At 40.2% G+C, this 10,309-nt stretch overlaps 1 protein-coding gene across 1 annotated transcript; it reads left to right on the plus strand.

Annotated features, from left to right (window-relative positions):
• On the plus strand, nucleotides 1-7,044 carry LOC139455206 (uncharacterized). Its single transcript, XM_071236755.1, has 5 exons — nucleotides 1-37; nucleotides 2,770-2,863; nucleotides 4,164-4,288; nucleotides 5,649-5,789; nucleotides 6,680-7,044. The coding sequence occupies exons 1-5, from the start codon at nucleotides 1-3 to the stop codon at nucleotides 7,042-7,044; spliced, it is 762 nt and encodes a 253-aa protein (XP_071092856.1).
• The last annotated feature ends 3,265 nt before the right edge of the window (nucleotides 7,045-10,309 follow it).

Raw genomic sequence — 10,309 nt, forward strand, 5'->3', positions numbered from 1 at the left:
ATGGATTGTCTGCGGGTGACTATTTTCCTTTCAACAGGTAAGACTTCATAGATAGCCAGAACAAGTTCTTAAATCATACTGTAAGACTAATTCTATGTGAAAAACAGGCTTATGTCACCTGGAGCCCCCCAAAAAGTTGGCGATTTCTGCCATGTGACAAGACGACAAACATATAAGCGTTTTATGTATTCCTATTCTGAAAACCATTATGTCTTTGAGGAAGACTGAATGTAGTTCCAACGTAATGTGCTATTTCACTCGAGTGAAATCATCATTTAATATTTAATGTTGTATTTCATCAATGAATACATATTATATGTTCTTTTGTAATGTCGTATGATATATCAAATGAAAATGAAGTCATTCTGTTCATACATGTTCATACATGTTATACATTTAGTGTTCACTTTGGTTTATATGAGGGAGCACGGTCGTGTAAGGCGCCGCAATTGGCTGTGCAGAGTTGCGTTCCTTGGGGACACCAGAAACCTATGGTAATGGGTTCGAATCCCGGTTCGCCCCGATTATGTTCCTAGGTTTGTCAGCACCATACCCGTGCTCATGGGTTTCACCGAAGTGGTGGACGTCTGAGACCTGCATCACTTTGGGCTTTCCACTCCCATTAAGCTGACATACGCCGTGATGTAACTGGAATACTGTTCAAAGCGGCGTTATACCCAACTCATTCACTCACTCGTTTATATCACTCTAACCTAGCTACTAGTATCTTAAACAAATCACACACACAAGCTTAAACACCTCTAATTGTTCATGTCACACGTCGTCTATATGAGTATGCTAGATAATATTTATGTAATGTTATGATAAGCGCATTTCTTACAAAAATGTCATTTTGTAGTTTGGTACTTTTCTTATTGTTTCTGCGTCAAACGAATCATAATGTATCCTTATATATACAGCATGACATGTTATTGATATTGATTGCATATATCATATATCATCATGTATACAGAATGACATATCATATACCCTCATCTTTATAGCATGACATGTTATTGATGTCAATTATGTGTATCATATATCTTCATATATACAGCATGACATGTTATTCATATAATTTTTTAATTTGACGTTTACACGATTGCGACTTTTCCATTGGACGAGAGATTGGTCACATGACCGCGAAACTGACGTTCATAAGTGTATGAACGACACAATTTGACGTTCATACGTTTTTCACGAGACCCTGTTCTTGAAATGACGTAAACACTGACGGACTACTTCCACATTCCTGGGGAAACCCCTGGGAATTCCCAAGCACGAAAACATACATAAACATTATTTCTGATCATTTAGAACCTTTAATCTTGGTCTCAGAATCTTAGTATACATTGAGAAACGTAAGAGAGCTTGACTGCATGATTGTTCACGACTTTCATCGCTACGGACCATCCTAATGAACAAACGAAAAAATGCACATCCAAACTATCGTCAGTATCGACTCGATCTGTGTCTAGGCTGACAGTGATTGTCTCCAGCAATCTACGAATTTACCTTGGTGTCTGTTTGACGCATCTTTAATCACCTTTCAATAATTGGTCAGTTGATCAATGATGACTAACACATGTAACCGCCACAGGTTCATTAACAACTTCGGAAATCCCCCCGTTGCGTTTATCGTGTCGGCCATTTTGACGTCTTGTACTTGATGTAAATGTATTACGACGCGCTGTCATTGTGACTGACTTACTGAGGTAGTTCATTACAGACCTTTCTCATCTAATGGGGATATTATATGAACACATGTGTTGCGTAAGATGTTTCTGAAGAGCAAGTTCTGCATCCATACGCTCATGCCACCTCTCTTTTAGGGGAACTATTTTATTCCGCTACAGAGCTGGTTGTTGTTTGGATGTCAGTGTAAACATGAAGTCACGCGTACTAAATAATAAAATTGTGTTTAGATCTTGGCCTACATCCGTTGAGGTAAGAAATTGTGATAAAAAATTACAAGAATTGACCTTCACGTTCATACAGTTTGGCCCTCACTCTATGAAGGTTCATACTCCAATGAACTCACACAAAGTGAAGGTCAATTCTTAAATGAATTGCATGTATCATATATGTTCATATGTACAGCATGACCTGTTATTGATGTCAACTGCACATATCATATACCTTCATATGTACAGCATGACGTGTTATTGATGTCAACTGCACATATCATATACCTTCATATGTACAGCATGACGTGTTATTAATGTCAACTGCACATATCATATACCTTCATATGTACAGCATGACGTGTTATTGATGTCAGCTACACATATCACATACCTTCATATGTACAGCATGACGTGTTATTGATGTCAACTGCACATATCATATACCTTCATATGTACAGCATGACGTGTTATTAATGTCAACTGCACATATCATATACCTTCATATGTACAGCATGACGTGTTATTGATGTCAGCTGCACATATCATATACCTTCATATGTACAGCATGACGTGTTATTGATGTCAACTGCACATTTCATATACCTTCATATGTACAGCATGACGTGTTATTGATGTCAACTGCACATATCATATACCTTCATATGTACAGCATGACGTGTTATTAATGTCAACTGCACATATCATATACCTTCATATGTACAGCATGACGTGTTATTAATGTCAACTGCACATATCATATACCTTCATATGTACAGCATGACGTGTTATTAATGTCAACTGCACATATCATATACCTTCATATGTACAGCATGACGTGTTATTAATGTCAATTGCACATCAGTATTCCAGGTATGCAAGGGGGGCAGTACGTCTCTGACAGTGAGCAGAACGCCTCAGTACTTCACCTCACCTGCGTACCCCAGCAACTATGGAAGGTAAAAACATTCAACAGTGATTTTTACAAAACTCTAAGCATAGTTCCCATACTACTCAGTGTGCCTGCGTGACGCAGTTGTCTTAGGGCACCACAGAGTTGCGTCCCTTATGTGTGTCAGGATCCTAAGACCGTTGTTTCGAATCCTAGATTCCTATTGATTATGATCCTTGGTAACTATATCTGTGTTCTGTGAAAGGGTAAACGTCCAGCATCTGCACACGATCGGCTTGCTCCTCACATTTCTTTCAATTTCCCAAGACTGATATACGAGATGACACAAGAGATGATAAATGTACGTTTTTTTTACAAATAAGTTTGAAAGGGGGCAATAGCTATTAGATTAGGCCATATGAAAAAAGACATGCATTATAATACTTATGATATATTATTAAATGTTATATTTCTGTAAGTACTAAAGATATATGTTTCTTATAATGGCAACAGATGTTTCGACTTTGCATAAAGATGATATTTACCCCTTGAAGCTTTCAATAGCAATCTCATTAAAATGAAATCTAAGTTCTCGAACTTAGATCTGATTTTAATGAGATTGCTTTCAATAGATGGTTGTGCGCTTTTAATACTTGATATATGAATATGTTTCTTGGCTAAAGTAATACGTACGTACATGATTGTGTAATTTCATATTTTCTTGAAAAAAAAAAAACAGAATTGAAAATGCTGTAACATGAAACATAATCTTGAAGGTACTGGTTCAATTATTGTTCCAGTTCTCTCCAGAAACCGATAATAACGTCACGTTCAATATAAACGTGGAATATACTTTCATTTGAGCTTTCCCATCACGTTATTCAGACACATCGTGATTTGAGTGAAATACTCATTAAAGCGGTGTTAAACTGTAAATATTTCCATGAAGGTAAACACTTCCCGAATTCGTTTTACGGCGTTCCAGTCAGTGAGTGAGTGAGTTACGTTTAACGTCGTTTTGAACAGTATTTCTGTTATAATCACGGTGTGGCAGATTGATGTGGGAGAAGATAGCAAAGAGCGTCATACGACTCTTGCTCATAAGGTGATGATCAGCAGCTGCTGGGTTACAGTTTTCACTGCTCAAAATGAGATCCATTGGTGACCACATTCATGTAAATTGACGTGTATTATTTTCTTCAGTTAAACACTTGACTTGCCTCTGCGTGTGTTTGTGACAGGCAACACTGCTGGGACAGGATACGCTTACCTTAACGCGAACACCTGGTATCATCACTATTAGATAGTTGTTTATAAACACATGCTGATAATATAGTCGTTCAAAGGATTTTGTCGCTTTTATTTAGATATGAAGACGAAAGCTGGTATTTGACGGCGAACAATTCAAGTGACGTCATCACACTTGAGGTCGAGGACGCCGACTTAGAGTACTCCAGTACATGTGCGTACGACTACGTCATCGTATTCGACGGTAGGTGACGTCATCTCTGTAATGACCCATGTGCGGTCATTGGGCTGACTGGGGCCCCAGTGTACCACGCCTGCCGTTAGTGAGTGAATGTTGTTTGACGACGCAATATATGATGGTGGTCTGCCATAAGAGTCGGTTACAATGTGGATCGGATGGTTTTATGTTTGACCTGCTGGTTGTGTATCGACGTACGTACGCACGTACGCACGCACGGACGCAAAGTCGTGTACAGTACCTCGTTGTCAACTATTGATTTGTCTCGCATAAAAAACATTCAACCAGTTTTGTAGTTGAGAAATTTCCAAATTTGACGCATCAGCAATATCCTATTTTGTCTTGCCTTCAGATGCTTATGTTCTAGTCAAGATAATACAATAGAATTTGCTTTTAGCAGAGATTTCTTCTTGTTATGGAAAGGGTTATTTACGGGTCTAGTGATATAACTGTAACATATCTGTCGTAAGGTCACATTCAACGTTCACTTCTCAATTGTGTTACCCGTGAAGAACTGCGGTAAAATAGATCTTCAGCAACCCATGCTTACCGTAAAAGGCGACTATGCTTGTCGTAAAGGGCAACTAACGGAATCGGCTGGTCAGGCTCGCTGACTTGCTTGATGCATGTCATCGATCCCAATTGCGTGGACCGATGCTCATGATATTGATCACTGGATTGTCTGGTCCAGACTCGATTAGTGCGGCGTTAAACAAGAAACAAACCAAACCAAACCTCAATTGTGTTTAATGCACAATACAGCCATCAGCGAGTGAAAGTTAGTAAATGTCGCCTCAATGAGACGCACAATGTGATATTCGGGTGGATGGGCATGGAAGACGCATATTTTGTGAAAGGGGAAATCACATTTCACAACATATTTTTGTAGGACCCAGCATAATTTAATATAATATGATAAATATAATATAATCCCCTAACAACTGATTGTACTAGTTACTTCTAGTATACATTACTTTGTAAATAAATCTGGACTGTTAATTCCAACAGTGTCTGTCTCCGCACAACGAAGATGTTACGACGCATGGTTTTTGCGATTATCTGAAATGCATCGGGTCTGTTAATTGTTAATTTGGTTGCCAAATTAACATGTGAATATGAATCATCTTGATTTGTAATAACCAAGCTCCATTTCATTGCAAGACATGTACATGAAAACTCAGTTTAAGTCGCACTTAAGCGCTGTCTTTCATTCTTTCAAAGAGGCATCTTTTCAGAAACGTGTACATTTATCAAGCGACATCCTAGTGTAGGTGCTGGAACGTCGCACTGAAAGAAGAAAAGTCATTCATGGCTGTATATTATAATGATGGCAATTATTATTCTACTGTTTGTTTGTTTTCTGCAGGTCCCAGCTCTCTAAGTCCAGTACTCAAGAGGTTTTGCGGCACCAGCGAGCCCACGGTTACCAGTAGTTCCCAGCACGTGCACGTCAAATTCAACACTGACGGCACCGTGAACAGACGTGGATTCAACATCAGATACTGGAGTGCGTGGTCAAGGTCATTTAGAATCGAATTAGTGATAACAAGATTAGCTAGGGACCGGCCTGTGAATATTCTAGGGGGTAGGGGTGGAGTTTCTGGGTCTTTTGACAGAATATTTTCAAAAGATACCATTTGTTTCTCATAAACGAGGAGCAGATACTTTTCTAGAACCATTTACTTACTTTATGAAATTCCCAATTCGTGTTTGAAGAACATCAATTACTTCCAACATTACGTTCGCCATGGATCCTGGGTCTTTCTCACAGACTAAGATGGTAAACCGAAAAGTGTAAAAATCCAACTCGCTCACCTCACTTGTCCGAAATAACGTTTTGAATGAATTTTAATACATATCCACGTGACTTTTTTAATCAAGGTATATGTCTATATAAAACAAACAGTAATGTAAGCAATTCTAATCATTTACTTATTTAATTACTGTTGATGTTAACTATCGATATACAGCTTATTAACAGGCAATGTAAGTAATTCTAATCATTTACTTATTTAATTACTGTTGATGTTAACTATCGATATGCAGCTTATTATCAGGCAATTGCCATCCAGATATAATGGTCGTGTTTTTGTGTTTAACGCTGCACTGTGCAATATTCCAGCCACATGACAGCGGCTTTATTTACAGTTGAAACACATGGGTTGTTCCAGTAATCGTTACACGCAAGCTTTCTTAAGATTCAACTGAAACCAATGCTTAACAAATTTACATCTATGGTGTCATTAAGCGACTGCAGATCAGTTTTCGAATAATTTGAATGTTTCTTGTTTTTTCGCAAGCGTAATTAGAGTAAGCTTTGTTAAAACCATGCTAAGACTACACGATCATGGTGATCGTGAATAGCTACTAAAGATAACTGTTTGTTCTCTTTATCAGGCAGTGTCAAACTGACTTCTCCGAGTCCATTCAGTTCTCTTCCGATTCTTATAACCGCCGGAGTCGTAGTTGGGGCTGTAGTCGTCTTCGGCTTCGTACTCATTTGGTACCACTGTTGCTCCAAGAAACACGGAATGAACAGACAAGTGCGGCCTGCGACTCATGTTTCCAGGGACAATACCACGAGGGGGAGGCATCACCCTATGCACTTCCCTTACAACGCACCACGAGGTCAAACGTCTGCTGGCAATTCCATATTTTATAACAACCCGTCTGAAGCTCTACCGGGTTATGGCTCACTCTATCCAACGTCTCCACCGCCCCCATACTCAGAGATTGAAGTACGGGCGAGTCCAATAACTTGAAAAGTTTAACAAAGTTTACCCATTCCAGAAATTGATGACATTTGGTAAACCATTTGCATTTTGCAATAGTACATACCAGTTGTGACGTTTTAAACTGGCCACAAGTGTGTATTTGCCAAAATGTATTTTTAGAATTTATTTTAAATAAATAAAGTGCATAATTAGTTGATGTCACTTGAGATCATCGTATTCATTCTTCCCCGTGAGAATTCCTGGTTAGAACTGGTCCCCGGCGACCCTAGCTGGTCGTGAGAAGCAGCGTAAAGCGTCGTGTGGCCAGGGTGGTGACTTTGTCTGTGAGCGTTGCTCAAGTAAGAGGCGACTAACGGGATCGGGTGGTCAGACTCGCTGACTTGGTTGATGCATGTCATCGTATTCCAATTCGCCGCACTCAGTTATATTCCAGCTATATGACGGCGGTCTGTAAATATTCGAGTCTGTACCAGACAAATCCAGTGATTGACATCATGAGCATCGATCCACGCAATGGGGATACGATGACATGCATCAACCCTATCCCGTTGGTTACCTCTTACGACAAGCATAGCCGCCTTTTACGACAAGCATGGGTTGCTGAAGACCTATTCTACCCCGGATCTTCACGGGTTTCATGCCCATGACATTTCGATCGTTTCACAAAGCGATCGTCGGCTTACACATTGCTCCAATGTGTCTGTCAGTGCTCCTATTTCTAAATAGACTTATGATACCCGCTTTTTGAAACAGACCTAAATCCTTGGTTCAACAGACAGACATATGCAGTCATGATATAGCTGGGACATGGAAATATGCTGACCGTGGTGTAAAACAACATTCACATATATTATAGCAAATGTTTAGTATATAAATATCGACATTGCTAGACTGGTTATAGGCTGGTAATATTACTGACTGTCGGAAAGCAGTATTGACTTCACATTCACAAGAGCCCATGTTTGAAAATAAGGCCATGTATGATCCTAGACCACCGCCAAGTGTAAAATTATGTTTCTTGCATATCGCAACACACTGTTTAAAATAACTGGACATATCACGTCGTGCACCAACTTGTCATCACCACGCCAGTTCTCGCGGGTTTCACCAAAGTGGTACATGTATAAGATCACCACCACTTCAGTCTTTGTATCCATATCAAGCTCTGGTGTAACTGAAATACTCTCCAAAGCAGCGTTAAACAACCTGACTCACTATGAACCAAATAAACGTATAACTTGGGCATTCCTTCACAGGAATACATGGAGATAGATGTTTGAATGAAGAGGTGAGGTGAAATGGGGTTTAACGTCGCGTCAAGTGTTGCACTTATATAGAGACGTGCATGCACGTGTGTGTATGGCTGCTTGAACTAGTCCGGACTCATGCCGATTTATAGTGCTAGCACACTGGGATACCATGCCGCAGTTTACCCCACTCGGACACAGTATACTGACTCCGAGGCGACCAGTCCTTGTTTTAGCCCCTTAATGCCGAGCGCCAGACAGGGTAACAACAAGTATCATCTTTTAACGTCTTTTGGTATGACGCGGCCGGGGATCGGACCCCGGACCTTCCGCTCTCCGGGTGGACGCTCTACCACTAGACCACGGAGGCGGTCGGTTGAATGAAGAATGGTTATCTAATTGCCATTATTTCCTACGTTCGCATCTGTCAGAAGACTGAGCCTAACTATTTGTCAACATAATTTCCACACACTTCTGCCAACGATGCTGGTGTGATTGGCTTCCTCTTGGTGGTGTAAAAAGTCTCCAACAGCAGAAATGACTTCACCATCATTTGCATAATGCTTGCCAGACACCTCTTTCCTCAAGTTCGGGACATCTTCCCGAGGCAAGGAAGTTAACTGACTATAGAAGTCAAGTTTCTACCCTTGCTGAACTTGGTTGGAATTATGGCGTTATATAATGGCTGGACTAACGTGTCTATGCATAGCCCTATCAAAATCGCGTAACGAACTCGACATCCGGTAAGTAAACAGCAGGATTTGCAAAACATGTATACCGTCAACTTAGCACGAAAAGATACTTTACATATCTTTTCATGTTTTAAATCAAGGTGCTCTCGTAATTTGATGCACTTCATGAAGTAAGACCCGTTTTATTGCAATATAAATATTGATTAACGATCAGATCTTCTTCACTGGCGCCACCATTTTGTTTGAAGCAAATGCAAGTGATATCAGAGGTGGAATCTGATTGGTCAATGGGAGGGACATAACTCGCAATAGCCACGGGTGGCGCTACGATCAAACCCAGAAACTCAGAACTAGTTCGGCAAGGGTGGAAACTGGACTTTTACAGACAGGTAACTAACTCCCTTGCCTAGGGAAAATGAGTTTGGGAAGAAGTGGACATTTGACGGTGACAAGTCTGGTGAATACGAAGAATGATCAATTAGTTTAAAGGCACATTCGTGCATTGCAGCCATGGCAAAAACAGACTTGTGAACATGTGCATTGTCCTATTGGAATAATCTCCTTATAAAGTAGATAGTATTGCACAGATCACAACAAATGATACTTTCTAAAAAAAACCATCTGTGCCAAAGGACCACGAATATAATAATATAGTTTAATATATTGTAATGATTTCAGTTAGCTCCTGACTGCATGATTGTTTGGAAGTAATTATCAAGACTGTATGGGTATAAACCAGACTGTATATATTATAAATAATATAAGAAATATTAGCATCAATATATATAAGCAGTATTGCTATGAGCCGCTTTTAGAACAATACCACAAGTATTCTGGCGTAGAACACCCGATCTTCGTTTCACACATTGTACCCATATGGGGAATAAAACCTAATGCTTTGACCACTGGGCTACTCTACCGGCCCATATATACTTGATAGTTGAGGTGCACAAAGATCTGAAACGTTGCATGGTGGCATCCACCTCTATAACGTTCCCAAGCCTCACTACCCCCCCCCCCCCCCCCACACACACACACACCCCCCCCCCCCCCCCCCACCCCCACCCCACCCTCTCCCCCTTCCCTCCCCCTCCGGCACCGAGTATGGACACATTTCATATTTGAAACTAAAACATATTACTTTCTTAATTACTATGATTGCAGTCTGATATTGGAGATTCGGATCAATTGGGTCATATGTGTTAAACATGAGCCAGCCGCTTCTCTTTCATGCGGGCAACACGTTGAATCGACTTTCCATAAAAAAACATATACGGCAGTTATCTACCTTTCCATAGAAATTTGGACAAAGTCTATCTTACCGACTTGCACTTATTCAGGCTGTGAATTGGT

The sequence above is a fragment of the Haliotis cracherodii genome, unplaced genomic scaffold (assembly GCF_022045235.1).
Source record: "Haliotis cracherodii isolate W230 unplaced genomic scaffold, xgHalCrac1.p SCAF_1, whole genome shotgun sequence".
In the NCBI taxonomy this organism is placed as follows: Eukaryota; Metazoa; Mollusca; class Gastropoda; order Lepetellida; family Haliotidae; genus Haliotis; species Haliotis cracherodii.

Excerpts from the sequence above, each read along its gene's own strand:
- LOC139455206 (XM_071236755.1), top strand. The coding sequence starts at position 1 with ATGGATTGTCTGCGGGTGACTATTTTCCTTTCAACAG. Across the intron at positions 2,864-4,163 it reads TACCCCAGCAACTATGGAAG|ATATGAAGACGAAAGCTGGT; the intron begins GTAAAAACATTC and ends GCTTTTATTTAG. Across the intron at positions 5,790-6,679 it reads ATTCAACATCAGATACTGGA|GCAGTGTCAAACTGACTTCT; the intron begins GTGCGTGGTCAA and ends TCTCTTTATCAG.